Source organism: Gossypium arboreum, chromosome 5, assembly GCF_025698485.1.
Source record: "Gossypium arboreum isolate Shixiya-1 chromosome 5, ASM2569848v2, whole genome shotgun sequence".
Lineage (NCBI taxonomy): Eukaryota > Viridiplantae > Streptophyta > Magnoliopsida > Malvales > Malvaceae > Gossypium > Gossypium arboreum.
The window spans coordinates 47944964-47970274 of record NC_069074.1 but is presented as its reverse complement, the minus strand read 5'-3'; the positions used below and the strand labels follow the sequence as shown (position 1 = coordinate 47970274).

The 25311-nt window shown below is 31.5% G+C and overlaps 1 protein-coding gene across 1 annotated transcript; it reads left to right on the top strand.

Annotated features, from left to right (window-relative positions):
- The first annotated feature begins 244 nt into the window (after positions 1 to 244).
- LOC108453382 (uncharacterized) lies at positions 245 to 4668 on the top strand. The gene is made up of 6 exons (XM_017751452.2): positions 245 to 564; positions 660 to 796; positions 1548 to 1900; positions 2776 to 2872; positions 2991 to 3272; positions 3412 to 4668. Exons 1-6 carry the CDS (start codon positions 423 to 425, stop codon positions 4411 to 4413), a joined length of 2013 nt encoding a protein of 670 aa, XP_017606941.1. The 5' UTR covers positions 245 to 422; the 3' UTR covers positions 4414 to 4668.
- Positions 4669 to 25311: the final 20643 nt, after the last annotated feature.

Below are 25311 nucleotides of genomic sequence, written 5' to 3'. Positions count from 1 at the left end.
TATTTATACCAATTTGTTATTCGAATTATTCGAGCTATTTGAATTATTTGAGTTATTCAAATCGTAAAATTCAACTTGATTTGAACTCAAAACTTAAATTACTTATTCGAGTTTACTCAAATAATTCAAATAACTTAATTCAATTAACTCGAAATTTAAATTATTTTTTTCGAATTAAAATAAGTTTTGTTCACTAGATCGATTGAGACAAATGGTTGATTCAGGCCCATGTTTGCAACAGGCTTTTACTGTTTTTTTTTCAAAGTCTGAGGCCCATTTGAAAGCGGCCATTCTAGAGAAACAAGAGAAAACCGAAGGAGGGAAAAAAAAAAAAAGAAACCCTCGAAATCCCATTTCATCTGTTTGGGAAGCGAGAAAAAAAGAGAGAGAAGACAATCTGATTTATTCGTTGGAGGAAATCCATGGCGCCGAAGCCTAAAGAGAAGCTAAAAGCGGCTGCATCGCCGTCGCAGCCTCCTCCACCTATCGAAGATCTTTTCACTTCACTCGATAGACACATCCAACGATCCGAATTCACACAAGCCGTCAAAGTTGCAAATCAAGGTGCATTTCATTCGTACATTCTATCTTTCTATTTTCATAATCAATGAAATCTAATGGAATTTTAATTATTTTTACTGAATTTTGAATTTACGCAGTTCTATCAGTTGCGCCGGGAGATGAAGACGCCATTCGATGCAAAGTTGTGGCGTTGATAAAGGCCGATAAAATCGAGGAGGCTCTCTCAGCAATTCAATCTTCTCAGAAGGTTTCTTTTGATTTCAGTTTCTACAAGGTTGGTTGTTTCCCGCATTCTCTTTTTCCCGTGTTCTTTGTTTTCTTATCTGATCTTTGTTTCAATTTTATTCGATTACTGAATATTATTGAACAAAAAAAAACTTAAGTTTAAATATTTGTAATAGAAAGAAAATTCAGGGATTGGCTTTTCTATGTGGAATTCTTACGTGTCAATCTGTGTCCATTTTAGTTATTTGCACTTTTTTTTTAAAATCATAATTAGAATTCTCGATAATTAGCAAAAACAGTAATTGTATTTTCTTTGATTTATATATCATTTAGTAGGTTTTGGAAGTTTGCTAGTAATCGTGATTCAGAGTTTTAGTTCTTGATTTATGGGTCTCTCTTCGCTCATTTTTTTCTATATAGTGGTTCACATATTTGTATGGATATGTTGACTTGACCTGCTTATTCATGTTTCCCTCTTATGTTGTCGGTGTACATCAGTTCTTTTTAAGCATCCGTGCCTGATACATTTCATGGTCATAGGCATATGGCCCTTCAAAAAACCTCTGAATACATGAAGAAATTGTAAAAAAATTAATTATGCCTATGCTAGACACATCCTGTACCTGACGCACAACTGAATCTGAGTAACATGGTTTCACTATGCACTTCATGTTTGCTTTCTTGATTTTTAATTTATTTGGGCGATAATAGATCTCCGCATTTTGGTTGCATTGATGTTCCAAAACTAATTACTATTTGTAACTTTTTATTAATATGTATTTCTTGCTATCTCTAAATAGGCATATTGCCTATACCGACAAAACAAGTTGGATGAAGCTTTGGAGGTTTTGGAGAAACAAGATAAGACTCAACCAAGCATGTTGCTAGAATCTCAGATTCTATATCGTCTAGGAAAAATGGACGCATGTGTTGATATCTGTAGGAATCTCCAAAAAGTGAAGATTGATTCCTTGGAAATTAATTTGGTTGCTGGTTTGATATCAGCCGGGAGAGCTTCAGAAGTGCAAGGAACTTTGGATGCCATTAAGACTAAGGCCACTAGCAGTTTTGAGTTGGCCTATAACATTGCTTGTTCTCTAATTGAAGGAAATAAGCTTAAGGATGCTGAAAAACTCTTGCTCACTGCCCGAAGGTACTGGTTATTTTTTTTTCTTTTGATGTATTTATCATAAGAAATATTTTCTTGTTACACGATAATATTGGGGTATCAATGTCTAGTGTTATAATTAGATCCGCAGGTTGTGTTTTGGGCTAGTCTTATTTCAACAATATATTTAGACTTTATAGAATGTAAGAAAGGTATCGATTCTATCGAACTTATTTTGGTGGGCCTTCTTTATCTTGAAATTTTCCATTTTAACAATTGCTTAATATGCTAACTGTCTATTTATTTTTGAACAATTTCACCTTTTTTTTTTTTTTTTGGTTCTCAATTGTAGTTAGGAAATACATAGTTGAGTGACCTTTCCATTTGCAAACATTTGATCTATTATATGAAAAAGTTACAGTATAAAAAAAAGGCTCTTGTCATTAAGCCTTCAAAATAATATTTTAATTCTTGATCATTCTATTGTGCACTAGATGTAGAGAGATGAATAGGTTTTTCTTGGTCGACCCTATGCATTTCAATCTAGCATAATTGTGAAATAGGCACCTATTTATTCTCGCAAAACACTATATAAAATGCTTGAGAAATTTTGTGAAATAAAGCATATATTAAATTGGCTTCCAGATTGTTAGGTTATAGGATAGCAACTCCTTTTTCAGATAGAAAGGGGTATTATTTATGCATATTGGCATCCGTATCATAATGACATCTGTATTATTTTCATTCATATCAAGGTTTTCAGTTCTACTGCACTGGCTTCTGAGGGAACTGATATAACATATTGCATGGCTTATGCATTGAATATTAAGATGTGTCTGAATAGTCATGGACCACAAAATTTTCTGATATTGATTGCTGATGCATGTTTCTTTTCTAAATTTTGTCTTTTTTATTGTTAGAATTGGCCAGGAAACACTAACAGAAGAAAACCTTGCTGATGATGACATAGAGATTGAACTCGCTCCTATTGCTGTCCAATTAGCTTATGTTCATCAGGTAAAACAACAGTATCGTGTTATCAATTTCCATATTATTTCCCTTTTCTTCTTTTATCTCCTTCTCATGAAGGGAGGTAATGCAGCAGCTACTAATGTGAGTTACTTTTCTTTATCAGCTCCTTGGTCAAACACAGGAGGCTGCTGGAGCTTATACAGATATTGTAAACCGAAATCTGGCAGATGAACCATCACTTGCAGTGGCAGTGAACAACCTTATTGCTGTGAAAGGTCCAAAAGAAATATCTGATAGCTTAAGGAAGCTTGATCGGCTTAAAGAGAAAGACTCGCAGAAGTTTGAGCTCGCACGTGCAATTGACTTGAAGCTTTCACCAAAACAAAAAGAGACAATATATGCAAATCGTGTTCTTCTACTTCTTCATGCAAATAAGATGGATCAGGTTTTCCGTGTTGGGATTATGCACTTTTGATATGCATTGGTTTTTCCCATCTCTCCTTTTTGAGGAAATAGAAAAGACAGTTAGCTAATCAATTTGGCAGTTTGCCTTATTTCTTCTTTTTTGGGGTAAAATTCTGCAGGCTAGGGAACTTGTTGCTGTTTTGCCAGAAATGTTTCCTGACAATGTGATGCCACTACTGCTTCAAGCTGCTGTCTTGGTAAGAGAAAACAAGGTGGGGAAAGCTGAAGAAATGTTGGGTCAATTTGCTGAGAGATTCCCTGAAAAGTCGAAGATCATTCTCTTAGCAAGGGCGCAGGTTGCTGCTGCAGCTGGTCACCCTCAGATTGCAGCTGACTCCCTTGCTAAGGTGCCTGATATCCAGCACATGCCTGCCACTGTTTCCACTCTTGTTGCTCTCAAAGAACGTGCTGGAGATATAAATGGTGCAGCTGCTGTGCTTGACTCTGCAATCAAATGGTGGAAAACTGCTATGACCGAGGATGACCAGCTTAGTGTTATTATGCGAGAGGCTGCATCCTTCAAACTCAGGCATGGCAAGGAGGAGGAAGCTGCCCACCTATACGAGGAGCTTGTAAAAGGTAACGGAAATATAGAAGCATTGGTTGGGCTGATAACTACAGTTGCTCATGCAAATGTTGAGAAGGCTGAAGCCTATGAGAAGCAATTGAAGCCATTACCAGGTTTGAAGGGGGCTGATGTGGATGCTTTGGAGAAAACTTCAGGAGCAAAACCTGTTGATGGTGCTTCTCGTGCCGGGCTTGCTGAAGCTCAAGAGGATGGTAAGACCAAGGAGAAACCGAAGAAAAAGAGGAAGAGAAAGCCAAGGTATCCCAAAGGGTTTGACCCAGCAAATCCAGGTCCTCCACCAGACCCAGAAAGATGGCTCCCCAAGAGGGAAAGATCAAGTTACAGGCCTAAACGAAAGGATAAGAGAGCGGCCCAGGTGAGAGGATCTCAGGGTGCAGTGGTTAGAGATAAGAACGAACCTACTGCTTCAGCTACCAATTCTAATACTTCGAACTCGAAATCAAACCAAGCTACCAGTTCAAAGGGAGTTTCACAGAGTGCCGAGCCATCGCGACCTCAATCTAAGTCATCTAGAAAGAAGTCAAGAAAGTAGCCAGGACAAGGAACAGTTTTGGGGTAAGAAAGTTTCAAACTGTTTCACATTTAACATTATGTGTTTCTTCATCGAATGTGATAGATGATAGTTGAACTAATTATGATTTTTGCTTTTCATATAAAACCCTATCAAATCTTGAGGATTTTTTTGAGGGAGAGTTAAAGTGTTTCTTAATTTTATTGGATCTTGTTATGTTCTATGAATCTTTGTCACTGCCCATTTCAAAGCAATGAGCTCAGTTTAGTTTTTAAAGGCATTATGAAGAAGCTTTGAGAAAGTTAAGAAGATTATTGTTTTCTTTTATAAATAAGGCTGATTCATCTAATGCGGGGCTAGCATGTATGGGGGTAGGATTTTTACACATTATTGTTGAGTGTTTCTTTAGGGTTTGTTATCAAGAGTCAAGTTCAATCAGTAAGAAGTTGAACTTGACTTGAAATTCAGGTTTAGCTCGATTGAATTTAATTCAGCTGATGCAGGGCCAACATATGGGGGCAGTTTAGTGTTTTCTTTTAGAGTTGTAATCGAGCTGCGTTACGTTCAACCAGTAAGAAGTTGACCTGAAATCCAGGTTGAATTTGATTCAGTTGATGTAGCCCGCATGTATGGAGGTAGGAATTTGTTTAGAGTTTTTCTTAGGGTTGTAATCCAGTCGTGCCTAAGTCAACCAATAAGTTGACTTGACTCTGAGACTCATTTTCGATCAAGTTTCTTTTTTCAGAAAATTAAAGCTCGAGTTCAGCTTTGTATGAAAGTTGCTCTATCTCAACTACATCATTTGAGCTGAGCTTGTTTGTGCTTGTTTTTTTTTTTTTTTTCGGTATGAATTAAAAATAATAAAAGCTATTATTGAAAATAGAAGAATTCAATAAGTTAACAAGTCATGATTTGAATATTAGAATCCTTGAATTTAGTTTGAACAAATTGAATTTGACGGGTGTTTTTGGTAAACTATAAAATTGGTCACTTATGATCATCTAATTCTAGAAAATTATTATATGGTTATTAATTTTTTACGATATGGTCATTGACGGAAAGTTGATGTGGCTAACAATAATTTTTTTTTTTTAGTTTCTTTCTCCCGTTACATGTTTTTTCTTTATTTCTTTGTTTATATTTTTCCTTCTTTTTAATTCTATTTTCACCTTTCTTTTCTCCCTTAACCTTACCCGCCCTTCACCATCATCAAATGTCACCGCCTGACCAGAACCCACCAAGCCCCCCATATACTTTTATCGGCTTTGGCTTTTGAGAAGCAAATCGAGAAATTACGGAAACAAAATTAACTTTGAATATTTCTCATCCCTGAATGTCGTCATTGGGCAAAGATTTCGATGGGAGCTTTTCCTTCCTACCAAGACCAACGCTTATACTATTGAGATCCTTGATCAAAGCTTCAAATCTTCGGGAATCTAACAAGCCAAGAAAAGATGACTGAGTTGACTTGGGTTGTGGGGGGCTTATGGGTAACAGGTCTAGGCTTCTAACGGTGGGCGTCAGTGTGATGGTGATGGGTGGTGGCCCATAGGGTTGGTGGTTTGTGTGAATTTTGGTTGTGGTAGTGGGCAGAGTGAGCGGGGATAGTGGGCTTTTGTTCGGAGGTTGCTGGTTGACGGTCTGATGTCGAAGATTGTAGAGTTAACGATGATGGCTAGAGTATTGGTTGGGAGAAATAAATAGAAGGAAAAAAAATATAGAGAAAAAGTTATAAATTTAGTGTTGTGTTTGGAAAGAAAATATTTATATTTAGGGTTTAGGGAAACACGGTTAACTATAACATCTTGCTGGAAATAAATCAATAACATTAAAGATGATATAATAACTTTTAAAGTTTAATGATGAAAATGTAAGCTTACGTGTAAAATATAAGCCTTTTATTTTTTTTTTGGCTCTATATAAATGGTGTATAAGTGATTTGAGATTATTGGATAAGATTCTTTTAAAGTTGTGATTTGATTTTATTTTTAAAGTACTGAAAAATTGAATAAGATTTTATGGGAAAGCCGTACGATGAATTTCAATAATTTGGAAAACTCGAAACCCAAATTTCATACTCAATAATAAAATAATCGTTTTGTAATTTTAATTGGATAATATATAAATATTAATACAAAATTGTTTCTAATTTTAATATATTATTTTAAAAGCAAATTACATATATATTTAACTATTAAAAATTTTCATTTTAAGTATTTAAAATAAAATATTTACTTTCACAAAAATATATATACTTACAATTTAAGTCATTTTGGTTATTCAATTAAAATTACAAACTGTAAATTGACGTGAGAGTTAAAATTTTGATAAAATAACAAATATAACTTTCAATTTTATCTTAAAATGTATAGGTAATCTCAATTTGATCATAATTTTAAAATTTAAATAAATATATAAAATATATAAATATTTTCTTTTAAAAAGTATTTTGTTTCTTGACATTTTGTTTTCCCTTCAACCTTTATTAGGGCTATAAATAAACAGAGTTTGAACAAATAAACCTCTGTTCATGTTCATTTATTTATTTTTACAATTGTTCGTGTTCAGTTTATGTTCGTAAAAATTTAAAATTTTTCTTCATGTTCGTTTATTTAAAATTATATGTATTTATGTTCGTTTGTTTAATATTCACGAACATGTTCATTTAACTTAATCGAACATGTTTACGAACATTAACGAACATGTTCATGAACATATAATTGAATATGTTCACGAACAATGTTAATAAATAATAAACAAACAAATAATAAATAAATACAAGCACATATATTGTTTAGATATAAAATAGTCAAATATAAATATTAATAATTATATTATAAATGAAAAAGTACAAACCAAGATAACTTTATTAATATATACTAATGGAACAATAAACGAGTTTTAAAATAATTTTATTAATATATACTATTGAAATTTTTATAAAAAATATTATTAATAAATAAACGAGCTTATAAGTAAGTTTGTTTCGTGAATATAAACGAACCGAACACATCTCCATTTGTGTTCGTTCGTTTATTAACGAAGATAAAAATCTTGTTCATACTCATTTATTTAACTTAATAAATCATCATTATACAAACAAACAATTGATCCTACTCATCAATCCCTTATTAAAGGATTTAATAGTTTAATGGATACAACCTTTATATATTATAATAAATTATATAATAAAGTAAGTAATATAGAAGAAAAGGTAAATCATTTAGGAGATATTAAGGAATTAGATTTGAACAATAAATCTAAAGAAATTTTATCTGAAGTTAATAATAAATTAGAACAAGTTATTGTTAATAATAACATAGAGTCGACATAGATTTAGGTCCTTTGTATTATGATAATAGTAATATAATTTTAACTTTATCGATGAAGAAGAAACTTCTTCGAAGAGTCATCTCCTACTATTAATAGAAATAAAAATCTAAAAACAAAAAAGAAACACAACAAAATATGATTTTCAATCCTATAAAGAACTTATAGAACATTGGAAAATTAGATTTACTAAAAGTACAGATAAAAATGAAAGAGTAGAATATTTAAAATTAATAGAACTTTATGAAAACATAAAGATCTATTTACTTTATTTAATTATCATTACATGTTAAATTATGATATTACGAAAGTAGTAGTTTTAGTAATTCGATAATCAAGAAGATTTAAAGGCTAATAGTTATAAATCGATGAAGAAAACACTTTAACATATGAGGAAGAAAATATAGAAATTCCAGAACCAATGGATATTGAACAAACAGATCCTTATGGTAAAAGAAAAATAGAATCAGATTTTCAAAAAGATGATTATCTGAGAACTTTAAATAAAGATTTTGAGACAGTTGAAAATACAACTAGGATTTTTGGTAATCAAACTGAAAATATAGCTACTAAAGAAATTAAAACTGAATATGCAGGAGAGTCATCTAATCAACAACCAAGTCAAACTATACTTATACCTCGTAGGATAGGTGATTTAAATAAAAGAAATGTGGCCCAAGGAGCAATATATTTAGACTTAACTAATATTTCAATATCAGACTATGAAAAAACTATAGATAATTGGGCACAGTCAATGACAATTGTTGTAAACAACAACAATACTTGGTCAAAAGAAAATTTCTTAAATTATTTTGTAGGAACTTTTCAAGGTGATGTTTTACCATTTTTAAGACGTTGGGAAGAATCTAATGTAGGAAAAGTCCAAAAAGGACAATTAATTAATCAGATAGGTACTCCTAAAGATCTTTTAAAAGGATTAACAAATATTCTAAAAACAGAATTTTGTGGATATTTTGACAAAAAGATCAAGATAGTATATTTAGTTATACTTTGTCAAAAATTATATTATGTGGTATAAGATATTTAGAAGAATTTTCTAAAAATTTCTTCATGAATATCAAAAGCTAAAAATGAAAATATAGAATTTTGAAAAACCAATATTTTCATAAGCTACCCCACCATGGGATGAGATATGCATAAAGAAATATGTATCTTATTTAGATAAAAATAGTAAAGAAACAGGAATAGCAAAAGAAAATATAGATTCTATAGGAAATAGGATAAATTTTACTAAAGAAAGAATAACTTTACATTGTTTACAAACTAAAGCTTCTAAACAAGGAAAAAATAAATTAAGTTATAGTCACAGACAAAAATTTTAGAAAATGAATGGGAGTTTGAATGTAAAACAACACGTCCTAATACTTATAAAAAACATAGAAAGAAAAATAGAAAATATAAATTAATTAGATGGAAACCAGGAAATAAAAGATATCTTGGTAATAATAATAAGAAGAAAAATATGTTAGAAGAAAAATTCTAAAAAACCTAAAAACAAATATGTAAATGTTTTATATGTGATGAAGAAAGTCATATAGCACCAAATTGTCCTAATAAAGGAAAAAGTGCTAAAAAATGATTAAAGCCTTGAAGAACAAGATTTAGAAATCTGTTATGAAGAGTAAATAAATCCTGAAAAAATATTATATGAATTAATATCGGAAGCAGATTCTGATTCAGAAAATGAAGAATATATATTTATGTTTAATGCAGCAAGTAGTTCTCAAAATCAATTAGAAGAAATTCCTAAGTCTAAGCAACAAGATATAAAATTAGGAAATTTAATCGGAGAAGAAAAATACTTTTCGATGAAATGATAGAGAAAATAAATAAAAATCATATTTCTAAAGAAGAAATATATAAAATATCAAAGTTTAAAATATGGAGTCAAAGACATATAGAAAAAATTATTGGCAATATAGTCGCTAAAGATACCAGAGGTGGATTAACGAAATTCCATTATTTACTAAAGATAAAATTAAGAGGATTAAAAGAAATACCTTCAAGTTAGATATATACATTTTGGTATAATTATGATAACAATTAGAGCTTTATTTAGAAAATGTCATAATATACCTATAATAGCGGTTTTATTAGATAAAAGATTTGAAAATCTAATAAAAGCACTTATTGGAGGTATTCAGTCTAATTTACATACAAGTGTAATAGGTTTTAAAGTTAAACCAAACTATTTTATATCTATTACAGATCCTCTAATAGATCGGTGTTTATGTTTAAGAATTCAGAAAAAAATTCGATATTAATGATTTAGCAGAAGATCTAGCAATAAGTTGGACTTCAATTAATGAATATACTAATACGGCAGAAGTAGAAATTAAGGAGAATAATAATAAAATAATTGAGTTATTTGAGCCTAATAAATTTACAACAAAAATTCAGCCAAAATTATTTCGTATAAAATATTTATCAATACCAAGAGATTGGATGATAGATAGAATAAGTGGTGCTAAGACTTCAAAATCTGTAAGTACTATAGAATATATGTCATCAGGAGATAGATTATATTTTAAAAATAATGCTATAATCAATTCAAATGATAATTTAGTATTACCTTCAAATACTCAAACAGAGGAAGATGAGGATAATATAAGTACAAGTTCAACACCAATAGGAATGAAAACAGTTCAAATACCTATTTTTCCTACTAAACCTGGTAGAAATTCTAGAAATACTTGAATGGAAGAAATACAATCTTCTACAATTATTCAACAAATGAAAATGGGAAAAAATGATATTATTACATTTTCAAATTTTCAACCTAGGAAATATTATACATATATAGAAATTACATTTCAATTTAGAGAATATAAAACCTATTCTTTACATGCTTTATTAGATACTGGAGCTACCACCAGTAGTTGTAGAGAAAATGTCATTCCTGTAGAAAAATGGGAATTAATGAAAAATCCAATTAGAGCCATAGGAATAGATGGTAAAGAAACCATGATTCAATTTAAGGCTAGAAATATACCAATTTACATAAATAATGTAAGATTTGTAATTCCTAAAATATTATGTTTTCCTAAAATGCATGGAGACATATTATTAGGAAATAATTTTATACATCATCATTTACCATTCTCTATTGATAAAAATTTAGTAATATTGTCGTGAGAAAAAACTTACGTAGAAATACCTTTAGTAGAAAATCATAAATTTGTTTGTGATAAAGGATTTATACCAATAAGAAAAGAACAAATTAAACAACTAGAAACAAGTCATTGGTTGTTTAAAATTTTAGAAGATAATTTTAGTGAAGAACCATTAAAATTATGGCAAAATAGTCCGAGATATTGTGAAATAAAATTAGAAAATCCTAATAAAATTATTAGAGTCAAACCTATGATCTATACTAAACAAGATATAGACAAATTTGATATACAAATTAAAGAATTATTAGAAAAAGGATTAATAGAAAAGACCAATAGTCCACATTCTAGTCCAGCCTTTATGGTAAGAAACCATACTGAAATAAAAAGGGGAAAAGCTAGGATGGTAATTAATTATAAAAAACTAAACCAAAATATTATTTTTGATGAATATTTTATCCCAAGAAAAGATGTTTTAATTAATCAGGCTAAACAAGCAAAATATTTTAGTAAATTTGATTGTAAATCAGGATTTTGGCAAATCATGCTAACAGAAGAATCCAAGTCTTTAACAGCCTTTAGTGCACCTAATGGTCATTATCAATGGAGAGTAATGCCATTTGGGTTATGCAATGCACCTCAGATATTCCAAAGATGGATGGATTCTATATTTAATAAATATAAAAAAATTTGTGTAGTTTATATAGATGATATTTTAATATTTTCAGATAAACTAGAAAAACAAAGAAAATATTTAAATATTATTTCTCAAGAATTAAGTAAAACATGAAATTATTTTGAGTCCTAAGAAAATAGAATTAGAAAAAAGAAATAGAATTTTTAAGATTAAATTTATCGTGAGATGGTCTTAAACTACATGATCATATTATAATAAAAATAAAAGAATTTTCTGAAAATGTTGAAGATAAAAAAACTTCAACAATTTTTGGAATAGTCAATTATGGAAGAAATTTATTTCCTCAACTTATCTCAAAAATTGGTACACTATATGAAAAGTTAAAAAGGATAAACCTTTTAATTGGTCTAAAAAGATTCAGAAATTATAAAAATTTAAAATCGAAATAAATTATACTCCAAAGGTTTATTTACCCAAACAAGGTGATAAATTAATCTTAGAAACAGATGCATCACAAAATTATTGGGGATGTGTTTTAAAAGCTAAAACAGTAAATAATGAAGAATTAGTATGTGGATATAGTTCAGAAAATTTAAACCAAATGAAATTAATTATGTTATATATAAAAAGAATTATTAGCAATAAGGAAAGGAATAAAAATTTTTCTTATATATTTAGCATCTGAAAAATTTACCATAAAAACTGATAATCAGGCAGTTAAACAATTCCTTACTAACAAAAGTTTGGAAACAGTACCTAGAAGAATTAGATGGTATAATGAATTATGTACTTTTAATTTTGAAGTTCTATATGTAAAAGGCACTGATAATATTATTGCTAACTATCTTAGCAGGTCTTATGGATAGAGATAAAAAACCTCTAGAACAAGTTGGAGAATGGACCATAGTTCATAAAAAGGCCAACAACGGGAAATCAATAACTCCTAATCAAGGATTTATTAAGCCATCTCCATGGCCATCATTCTATTCTAACCAATGATATTATATTTCTTATCCAATGGTAAGACCACCAGTTGGATCTCAATTATTTTCTACACTAAGTATGGTAAGTCAATACCCTTGGTCCCAAGATTCAAATTCGGCATTTAAAGCCAATTATTCTGAAAAGATCAAAGGAGAAGAAAATTTGTTGAAACAACAATAAATTCCAGAAATAAAAGATTTTTATAATCCAGGATTACCAAGTGAAATTTATAAATTTATCAATGAAATATGGAAAACCCATATTTTAGAACAAAGAGCAAATTTTAGAAGAGCTCTTACAAAGTTTTCACAATTTTTAGTTGAAAAAACAACTAAAGAAAATGAAGCTCATGAATTATTATTAAAATCTATTTTATATAGAGATTGGGAAGAGCTTGATATAGAATATATGGATATTAAGGAGATAAACAATCTTCTTGATATATTTCAATATTTTATTCATAAAGGAACAAATAGTCCCATTAATAAAGTATTTAGAATATGTTTATATAATAAAGTTAGAAAAATTTTACCAATAGAAATTTTGCAAGAATAAATAGAGTTATTTGCAACCAGCAAACTCAATTTCAAATTACTTTTTTGAATATTTTTACAAGCATATGTTTTTATGAATGAATTAGGAGAAGAAACTCCTACAATAAAGTTTAGACTTGATCACGAACCATTTGATATAAGTAGTATTGAATGGGGTTTTGTTAAAGAAATAGTTGTTAAAAATTTTTCTTTTAACTTATTAAAAGATTTTCCTGCAATTATTAAGAATATATTATCAAAATAGTAAATCAAGATGATTTCTATTATTATTTCTATATTCAAATGAGTAGTCTTATTGGTATTACTGAAAAAGAAAGATTTTATCAGCCATATCAAATTTGTATTATTCAAAGAATGATTGGAAGCCCTAAGTTATCAGTTGTTAAAGAAGACAAGGACCACTTGATCAAAAAAATTGACAAGTGTTACAATAATTTTAACTATTATCAGATCCAAACAAGGATTGATTTAATAACAACAGCTCAGCATGTACTTCAACATCAAAGTTATAAACTTTGGACTGATGGAAGAAGGATAGTGGCTGACGAGACTGGAAATATCCAGAAAAATAGAGATGAAGAATCTTTAAAGCTATTAAAAAAAGATAGCTAATATAGAGATTTATGATTTTTCATCGCACATAATCGATGAAATCAGAAACACGTGGGAGACTTGGAATTCACCAAGACTGTCACCAGAATCATTATGCTTAGATGAAATCGAGACTTGGAATCTCGACAACATCCAAGAAGGATAAAGATAAAATAGCCAGCCACGTGGAAAAACAAGAAGAAATTCAAGATTTATGGTAATTTAAAATGCAAGGCATCCATGTACAAACAAAAGATGTGATGTGACAAGTGCCAGGATACGTGCAAGCTACAATAAATTCATCTTTATCAGAAATACTGGGCGGGATTGAAGAAAAATTAAATAGAGTTTAAGAATTTTGCTATAAATAGCAATGTATGAAGCCTAAACGAGGCATCGAAAAATAGTTTAGTTTTCTTTATTTTACTTTATAAACATTCTCTTTTTGTAATAACCATCCTTTACTTTTAATAAAAATTATCTTCTGCATTCCTTATTCCTAGTTTTACGTGCTTACATTCGAAACGCCCATTTTAACACTTCTTCAACCCCTAAACCAATCATCATCATCATCACTCTTTTAGATGAATCCCATGTTTCCAGCTGCCCTTATTTGTTCTTTAGAACTTGGGTTTCAACTCAGAATTCGTAGCGGCGGCCAGATTACGTAGGGTTACCTTATGTTTTTGATAAACCCTTTTTTGTTCTAGATATGTTTAATCTTCGGTTTGTTTCTGTTAATATGGCCGATGAAACAGCTTGGGTCGGCGCCGGTGCTACAGTCGGTGAACTTTATTATAACATTTAGAAAAACAATAAAATTCATGGGTTTCCGGCGGGGGTTTGTCCTACTGTCGGCATTGGTGGTCATTTAAGCGATGTTGGGTACGGTATTTCGGCAATTTGTTGGTTGATCATGTTGTGGATGCTACATTATTCGACGTTAACGGAAAAATCATTGAGTGGAAAACCATGGGTGAAGATCTTTTTTGGCTATAAGAGGCGACAAAGTAGCTAGTTTCGTCGTTGTTTTCTATTATAAAATAGAACTCGTGCCCAAACCGTTATCGTTTTCAGAATCGAAAGATCATTAACTGAAAACGCCACCAATAGAACATTCAAATGGCAATCCATGGCTTCGATGACCGATGAGAATCTTTTCATGAGATTGCTTTTACAACCGGTGGGGATGGTGTTTCTTGACATTTTTATATATTTTTTAAATTTATCATTAATTTTTATATATTGTTTTTATAATTAAGATGAAATTGAAATCATTTGTAAATTTTGACAGTTAATTTTTAAAATTATAACTAAATTGATATAATATATAAAAGTATATAACTAAATTTGGTAGGAGTAACCAAAATGATTAAATTATGTAATGTATGTGCTTAAATTGTAAATTTTGAGTGCCTAAAATAATTTTTTTTTATAGTTGCGTGACTATTTATATAGTTTATTTTATTTTAAATAGTTAATCTCAAAGTGGGCTTCAAGGTTTTTAGAATCGAATCAATAATTGAATTAATTAGGTCATCAGTTCATTAGTCCAATTGGTCTATTCAATTTAATTAAATAAATCATAAAAATATTTTAAAAAAAACCTAGTTCAATAGTTGGTTTAATCAATTTTTTAGTTTGGTTTAATCGGTTTGTACAATTCTCGTGCCTGCCAATTTAATGTCTATATCTAAACTAGTGTCACAGATCGCGGATCAAAACTCGTGGCAAATGCATATAGAACGTCCTATAGAGGTCAACTTTGTGGAACATATAAATAAATAAAATTGTATAAAATTTAAATACTTTAAGAGTTTCATCTTGTAAATAGACTTTAATCTTGACCATTGATGTAATTTAAATTGTAACGTCAAAATTTAAGGAGCTCAACTATAAATAGAAGTTTTCCCCTCATTTGTAATTATCTCATTCTTGAGTCAAAAAAATATATTTAAGATAATTTATTTAAACACCTTGTGTGCATTGTCTTCTTGTGATTTTTTTCTATTTATTTGTCTTTTGAGTTTCTTTTACTTTTTTTCGGTGCCTTAAAGAGTTTTCCTTAAAAATCACTTTTTTCATGAGTTGGGCTCACTTACACTGATTTGAAACACTGATTTGAAGCAAATCAATCATCTAAGACCACATGGTTTGCCAAACTATAGTTCTAACCCTGTTACGCTGGTACTTAGGAATAATAGTAGGTCAGATAACTGTAATTTTCAAATTACATAAATCTAAATCTATAAATCTATCTAAAAATCTGAATTTATAATTTATTCGAGTATTAATATTCAAATCTGAATCCGAATTAAATAATCGTCCAAATATATGAGTTTGCAAAAAATCAGAATTTGACATTTTTAATCATATATCGGATATTCAAATTTGCAAAAAATTCAAATCTGAATCCATGAAATAATATAAAATCAAACAAAAATAATTTTAAATTAAAATTTAGTCATAATTAACAATAAAGAAATGTAAATTAACAAAATAGATATATCCTAACAAATTAAACATAACAATTTCACAATAATTTAAATATACCTAACAACTTAAACATAATAATTCCAAACAAATTAAAGTTCCATAACAATCTCAAACAACCTAATCGCTAACCCTAAGTATATAATTATAATTTATCATAAAGGTTTTTTTAATCTAAATTATCGTATAATTAATTAATTGATTAGGGCTTAAACTTGCATATCATTAATATAAAATATATATTATAATACACCATAAAATTAGTTGTACATTGATATAATGGTTACGTTGTATATCATTAAATAAAAGAATATACATTATAATATCATAATTGTATAATAATTATTTATACATTCATAATTTACTTATATGTTATAATTGATATATTATATGTCATTAAACGTGTATGTAAACTATTATACTATTTTTATAATATAATATGTACTAAATATAATCATGTTTCATTGTAAAAAAATTATAATATTTATTTTAACTATAAAAATATTAATTAATTTTTTAAAGTAATTTAACCAATTGAGTTGATAAGATAATAAAGTGGATAAATACAAATTTAGAGATTTCAATTATCTTATCTAATTGTTTAGTTAAGTTTACATTGTAACGCCCCAATTTTCGGGAATCCTGTGAATGTTGACATAGGTTTAATTATGTTAGTGGGCCTCTAGAAAGCCCAAACTTAAGATAGAACCCGACAATTTTAGTTAATTTTTGTTCCATAAGAAAAAGGGGGTGAAATTATGAAATAAAACCTATGTGAAAATGTTTGAAAATGCTATAGGCTAAATTGAAGTGGCCAAATAAATAGTAGTGCAAAATAGGAGGATTTGCATGACAAACCTCCCATTTTACATGAAGTGGTCAGCCATCATATTGTTATAGACAAAATGTACACTTGATATCCATAATTTATGGTACAAATTGATACAAATTGATAATAGGTTAGGTAAATGTTCCATGATAATGGGTTAGGTAAATGTTTCATGATAATGGGTTAGGTAAATGTTTCATGATAAGAATTTCATGTCTTTTGTATTAAAGAATTAAATGGATGAAATATGAAGTTTTATTAAAAGAAAAGGGTGAAAAGAACAAAGTTTTGTCCATCTTTGTTCATCATAGCTGAAAGTTAGAGAAGAGAAAGGAGAGGAGAAAGCTCTTGAGTATTCGGTCATTAGGAGGAGGAAAATTGAAGGTAAGTTCTTGGTACCTTGCTTCTATTTTGAGGTTCATGAGTTCTTCTTGATTCTACCTTAACTCTTGAAGTATATTTTGATTTTTAGTTGTGTTGTGAGCATTTGGTCATGAATTAAAATGAAGGAAATGGTTGTTGTTTCATGTTCTTTTGATGAAAAATGGAAGATATGTGAAGTTGAGTCAAACAAATGAGCATGCATGTGCCTTAGATGTTAAAAGGAAAAATCAGCTAACATGTTGTGCTTTAAAATGATGAAATGGAGATTATACTTAAGTAAAATCATAGATATGTGATGATTGATTGGTGATATACATGTTTAAATAACAAACATGCAAGTTAGGTGTGAAAGAGTGATTTGGTAATAAATCTGCTTGGGACAGCAGCAGTAACGTGACTTTGGAAAATCACCATAAATTGTGGGAGATGAGTTAGAAGCTGCATAAATTATGTAATTAAATCTTAATGAGTCTAGTTTCAAATGGAATAAACGAGAACATATTTTGAATTCTGTACAATGAGAAATTTGATTTGTAATGAAGATTGGTCAGATTAGTCAAACAGTGAAACATGGGAAACTTTGGGAAAAATCTGGTATTGATTGGCTAAACCAAAAATTCTGAAAATTTTATGGATAGAAGATATACGAGTCTATTTTCAGGGAAAATTAACAGAACTTTATTTGGAGTTTCGTAGCTCTAGTTATAAATAATTTAGTGACTGTTGCTCAAGAAGACAGCTTGCAGTGAAATTATGATTATGTGGTAAACATTGACAAAAAATTGTTAATGAGTTGCTTATTGTTTTCTTATAAACTTACTATGATCTGTAGGTGTGGTTGGCTGAATATTGTAAGGGCTTAATACGTAGTTTGTATTTGAATAGTTAGATTAACGTGTTAGTAATCCAATTGTAGGCAGTTCGTGTGTGGATTTCATCAGCATATCGTCGCAAACAGGTGTGTAACTAACACCCTCTTTCTTAGTCTAGATCGGCAAAAGCCAAAAAGCCGAAATGTCGAAAACCGATATTTTGTAGATTTGCGAGTGTGTGAATGCTCGTGAGGTAAATCGATTAATGTTTTTGGTAAGCTGCAATGTTTGGACTGCAAAGTGCATGATTTACGTGCCCTCGATATTTTTGGGCTTAATGGGCCAAAATTGGAATGATGGGCCAACTGCCCAATTCGGTAAGAACCCTCGACGTGATTACGTTAGTACGTGAAAGGTAGGAATATGCATGAAAAACCCTAAAATAGATAAATTACTGAAATACCTTTAAAAGTGGAAAATTTATAATTTTACCCTTAAGAGATAAATTACCGAAATACCCCTAGGGTTAAATTAACTTAAATGCATGTTTGACTGTTGTTATTTACTGCATGCCATGTTGTTATTATCTGATGCATGGGATTGGGATATTGACGGAGGAAGTACTGAAAGTGGCTTGTCCACGTCTTGGAGGCTTTGCCTCAATTTATCGTTAATCGAGCAACAATGCTACAAGCTGTGGAGTGTTAATTTGGGTGGGTTGAGCTATCCCACATGAAGTGTATGGCTGGTACGGGTGGAGTGTAGTGGTTGGTGGGTTGAGTAGTCTCCCAAATGGGCTTGCATATGTTATTGATGTTGCATGTATTTTGAAATGGGCCTATGGGCCATCTTGTTATCTGAATAAGGGCTAAGGCCCGCTTTATTGTAATCTGAAAGGGCTCTAGCCCAGGCCATATTACTGAATGGGCTTAGGCCCAATAGGCTTGAGTGACTTGGGCTTTGATGGGTTTTCCTTACACAATGAGTTTCCCCAAACTCACCCTTTTATTTTCATCCACGCAGAAATCCCCAACCATAGTAGGCTTGGAGTCGTGAGGAATTTGGAGTGGCCACCCGCTCGAAAGTTTGATTTTCTTCCGTGAACTGGACATCCTTTTATTTACGTTTGAAGTTTTGGGTTTTAAATGTAATAAGGCCGCTTAATTATTTTTGATGGTTTTAATATGTATTACTAAGATAGGTAATACTTATTTTAACTGTTGAAATTGGATAGCTTTAGGGCGCGTTTTCAAAAACAACAGTTGATTTCAAAATAACACGACAACAAGCAAAGCTTCCACAATGAAAGTATTTTCCAAAATTAATCACTTTTCCTAAAATGACTTAATCAAATCGGTTTTCTAGAAATATCCATGACGTTAAGGTGTGGCAATGGCGGTATGCATGTCAGGATTGGATCCGAAGGAGCTTGGTACTTAAGCAATCAGATGGACTCACCACCTCTTTTCCGGTTTCCTACCTGGTGCACAGCTTCCATTCACTTTAACCGTTAATGAATTAATCTTTTGAACATCAAGTATGATTTTCTGGACTTAGAATGGAAAATTTTTTTAACGTTTTTGATGTGGCATGCCGGATCCGGCCATAACTTCTGGGCCGGGCCAGGGGTGTTACATACATATACAAAATAATATGATTTAAGAGAAATTATATAAGATTTAATAAAATAAAATGTTAAATAATCTATTTTTATAAGAAATATTATATTTAATTTTAAAAAATATTTTTATTATATTTTTATACGTTATTTATTAATTATTGAAATTATAATTAAAGTTTAAGAGGTTAAGGTATGACTTTGTACATAAGAGGGAGAATGTGGATTTCACAATTCTATGATTATGGACTTAGATATTGGATATTAAAGGGGTCTATTCCGAGCTGATAGCAATTTTAACATTCAAAGTCAAATATTACTTTAATTTACAACTTGAATTGCCGTTCCTATCGGTATTTTGATCGATTATTGATCTTATTAGCCAGTCCAATCCAATTCAAAGGATAAATATGAAACTAAAAATAAATTCAGGTTATGATTCGATTGAAGCACTCGTTGGTTGGATATACTTGAGTTTGGAAATATTGATATATTTAATTGCGATAAATATTATTTGTATATCAAGTAAAATTTAAAATTGATTCTTGAATTTTTTTTCTTCAAAATTTGATAACTTTCTTAATTTGATATTGAACTGAGATTTCATTAAAATATGATAACATGACACTCTCATATTGTGATACATTGTCACTTATAAATATAAATAAATATTAAAATATTATTTAAAAATACATATTCAAAATTTTCAAGTGATAATTTAGTAAAATTTTAAATTTTAGGTCATTAAATTTTAACATAATCTAAATTTAGGGATGTGAGACTAATGCCAACAAAAAAACCCAAAAATCAAAATTTTAAAACTAAATTTAAGGACTAAATATCATTTTATCCATCATCCTTTAGACTTCGAATATGCTCTCGTCTTCCTGGATTTCTTCTTGTGATAGGAATGGAGAAGGTGATATTCCTCCCGAAGATCCAAACATAAAGAAGGTCCGATTCAAGAATCGAATGAGATCCCAGAGGATGTGATGGTTGTGGAGCCTTCACCAATGCCTTCTCTGTCTTAGAAGGATCTGTTAGTGGGAAAAGAAACTATCGAACAAAAAGATGCAAGTGGTACCCAACATGTTGATGATAGTTTTTCCCTCTTGGAACAGGATGTCAAGAAATCAGTTGTTAATGGTATTCCCTCCATTGATTTCTCGGAGAGAATATATCTACTCCTAGAAAAGGAAATGGCTACCTCTGTGGTATTCAAGATGCTGGGACGGAACATCGGATTTACAACTCAACAAAATAGATTATATGGAATTTGAAGGCCCTCTAAGCCTTTTCAAATTGATGGATATTGAAAATCGATAACTTTTAGCCAAATTCCAAAGTGCCAAAGACTATGAAAAGATTTTATCCCAGGGTCCATGGTTAATTTTTGACCAATACCTAACAGTCTAGCCTTGAACAATCGATTTTAACCCTGGGCTACTACCTTAATATAGTTCTTACCTGGATTCGATTCCCAAGTCTTCCCAGCCACCTATACAAAAAGCAGATCCTAATGGAGATTGGGGGAATGGTCGAAAAAGTAACAAAATTGGATTTCAGCATTGATAGCAGGGCAAGGGGTCATTTTACTTGTATGGTTGTCTATGTCAATTTAAGGAAACCATTGATTTCTAAGCTCCTTATTAATGGCAACCTCTAAAAGATCGAATATGAAAACTTACTTGTGTTTTGTTTCTCATATGAACGCTATGGGCACAACAAGGAAAGCTGTTTGAATACCACTCATCTCACAAAGACGGTAAAGGAGGTGGAGTCAACGATTCAAGTATCTGCAAATTCTACGACGGTCAGAGGTTGAGATTATGGCCCCTAGATGCTAGTGGAGCGGTGGACTAGGTACGTCACTTTGGAAGGAAACAAAAAAGGAAACAGTATTTCTAAGGAGAAAGTAATGGGATCTCAATTTCAATCCCTTGCAGGATTAGAAGCGAATTCAACGGATGAAGTGTGAATAAGGAAATACAACAGGAATTGAAGAAGAATGAGAAAGCCATTTTGACTGGTTCTCAAGGAAAGTCCCCAACGGGCAAAAATCCAGCTACTGTTATGATTAGAAAAGAAAATTTAGGCCAGCCAGTGGGGAATCACACTAAGGGCCAGACTCGTAAGCCTAAGCCTATTAATTCTCTGAAGGGCCAAACCACTATTAGGTTCAATGATAGTTTGAAACAACAGGCTTTGTCGGTTAAAAAGCTGCATGCCACTAGCAACTATGGTGATGGCTGCACCAAGAACTTCACCGCTCGACAGCTTTTGAAGCAAACGCCCCAACGCCCTCAGGAGACCTTAGTAGGTCAAAGGCCAGTGCTAGCCTAACAAATCAGTTTTTAAAACTTGGTACCTCTGTAACCTTTTCCCCTTTTTTTTTTTCAAATTCATCGAATGGTTCTGTTGTAGGAACAGTAAAGCTGGAATCCCCTAGTTCAAACAAAATTCAAGTGGAACACGTGGTGCATTTTAATCCCACCTTTGAGGAAAATTCTTTTTTCGATGTGGGGGTGAAGGAAGGCTTATTGGATGCCAAAAAATCACTTAGCGTTAGTATTAAAAAAGAACACCCTTTCTGAACTAGTCGTAATGAGGTCAGGGGCAGTGTTATTTTGACTGGAAATCAATTATCCAAAGAGGTTAATAAGGGACATTGAACTAAAGTGTCAGGTTCAAAAGGAGATCGGAAATTAGACAAAACTTTAAAGGGGACGGGTAATCGCTTCAAGAATTCTAAAAATTCTCAAATTTTTTTAGCTGATTCTATGAAGTGGGCAGCGGAACTTATGGTGCTAGAACTTGATGGGCAATCTGCTAAAGATTTACTGATGGAAGAAGGAGAGCGGGTGGAGAATTCTTCTACCGGCCGCTAATAAGATAAGCTTTCTTTTCTTTTTATTTTAATTACTATTATGAATTTGTTTTTTTTTTCCTGAAATGTGTAGGGGTGTGCAATTGATAAATTTTTGCGAGCTTTTCGTGAATATAATAATCAGTAAAAGCTAGATATAATCAGTCTTCTTGAACTAAGAGTCAGTGGGGCTAAAGCTGATGTAATCATCACTAAATTGGAATGGGATAAATCTCATTGAGTGGAAGCAATTGGGTTTTCTGGTGTTATTTGGATAGGCTGGAATAATTCGATTGATTTAGAGGTGGTTCGTAACTATCCTCAATTTATTCTAGTTCGTATTCACTACAATCTTCATCCACATTCGGTCTTCATTGCTTTTGTCTATGAGAGCCTTGATAAACAAAAAAGGAAAATCTTGTGGAAAGATTTAAGTCTTTCTATCCCACTTGGGCATTACCCTTGGATGGCCATTAGCAATTTTAACGCCATCCTCTCTTCGGAAGACAAAAAAGGTGGTCATGTTAAAGGGTGCAAATATTAGTTCTTTGGTGAGTTTATGGATAAATCTCAACTACATGATCTAGGTTTTCAGGGTCCTCCTTTTACGTAGCATCGAGGTAATCTTTTTGAAAGACTGGATAGGGTAGTAGGAAATAAAGCTTGGATGGAGTATTTCCCAAATTGTTTGGTTACTCATCTCCTAAGAATTAAATTAGATCATAGATCATTTTTTCTGAATTTCTGTTCTGCTTTTAATTCCCCGTCCACTATGACTATTTCCCGTATTAACATTATTTCTTGATTGCCTCCTTCTCGCATCCGTGTTACTCGACCGTGTGTTTTGAGCTTTCTTTTTATCAGACCTTTTAGGACAATCTCGAAGAAAATGATCACATGAACCGTATTTAAAGCACGATCCATTTCTCAATCTGCACTCTCCGAAATGCCTTCTATTACATTGTTGACACTCAGGCTTACTATTACAAACACTCCACACACTCGCTATAGAAGTAGCTTAGGGTCTTGAACTTATTTGCTATTTCCATTATCCCTTCTTGAAAATCCAGATGGAGCTGATTTACGACCATGAAATTCTTTCAATTTCTTTGATCAAGATTAAAATGATTTTCCTATCGGCCGTTTACCCGTGTCACGAACCTCAGAATCTGCTTTTCTTTTAGCCTTATTAAGTTCTTCAGCCTTATGCGCTCGATCCTCCAAAACCACAAATTCTTTTAATTCCAGTATCCCCACCAATAATTTTATGTCTTCATTTAAACCATCTTCAAACCGAGTACACATAACAATTTTCGTTGGTATACATTCCCGAGTTGCACAAATTCTCTTTCATATTCTGCTACAGAATTACAACCTTGCTTCAGTTTTAAAAACTATTTCCTTTTTTTATCAATATACCTATGATTGATGTATTTCTTTTTAAATTAGGTTTGAAAGAAATCCTAATTCACATGATCTTTTGGTACCATCGCTATTAAAGTATTCCATCGTTGATACGTTAAGTCCTTTAGCAACAATATCACACATTTCAAACTATCAGCAGTAGAACATGACAGTTCATCAAAAACTCTAATAATATTTTCTAACCAAAAATCAGTTCTTTTTGGATCATCTTCTACGGGACCACGAAACTCTTCTGCCCTATATTTACGAATTTTGTCAACTGGAGGTCTATTCACACATACTTGTTCCAAACCTTGAGGAATAAATGGGGACTGGCTGGGGTACGGGAGAGGGTAGAGGTTGTTGAGCCATTGGGTTTACAACAAACTCAGAAAACCATTTAGACATCATCTGGAAGAAGACTTCTTTCTCTTCACTTCCCCAACCCTCAGATACAGGCCCACTACTAGATGCTTCTTGAACGGAGGCTTGCACATTACTTTCGACCTAATCGGAATCAGCTCGGTTGGATGACATCTTTTAACATAATTAATTTAAGTTAGAAGATATCACAGTATCACATGTTATAAAATGGCATGTATTCTATACTCTATACCAGCTACGTTTAGCCTGAGAACCGACTAAATCGTAGCTCTGACACCACTAAGTGTAACAGCCCTAACTTGTTCCCGTCGTTGAATTAAGGTTACAAAATGTTACTGTACAAAATAGAACATTTAAATTCAAACTAAAACTAATAATTAAACTTAATTATAAATTCAAATCATAGCAACATACACATTTGGGCCTTAAATCAAGCTAGCGGGGCCTTAAAAATGATTAAAAAGTAATTGGGGATTGATTTAAATAAATTAGAAAATTTTGAGAAAAACATGAAAATTTGTGAAAATAGGGGTCACACGGTCATGTGACTTAACTTAGACCGTGTGACTCCAAACATGGTTGTGTGGCTAACCACACACTTGTGTGACTACTCCACACGCCCATGTGTGCAAATAGTGTAACTATCTATAACTGTGTGGCTCAGGGTCACATGGCTGTGCCGCTAGGCTGTGTAACTCTATGTGCCTGTGTGAACCAACTTGCACCTAAAATTTTTAAGACACGCGTTCATGTGTGGCAACCTCCAAAAGATCGAATATGAAACTTACATATATATATATAGTCTGTTTCTTGTGTGGACAATATGAGCACAACAAGGAAAATTGTCTGAATACCACTCATCTCACAAGGCTGATGAATAAGGTATAGTCAACAATTCAAGA

Coding starts and splice junctions, on each gene's coding strand:
- LOC108453382 (XM_017751452.2), top strand. CDS start 423: ATGGCGCCGAAGCCTAAAGAGAAGCTAAAAGCGGCTGCATCGCCGTCG. Junction 797..1,547: donor TTGATTTCAGTTTCTACAAG/GTTGGTTGTTTC, acceptor ATCTCTAAATAG/GCATATTGCCTATACCGACA. Junction 3,273..3,411: donor ATGCAAATAAGATGGATCAG/GTTTTCCGTGTT, acceptor AAAATTCTGCAG/GCTAGGGAACTTGTTGCTGT.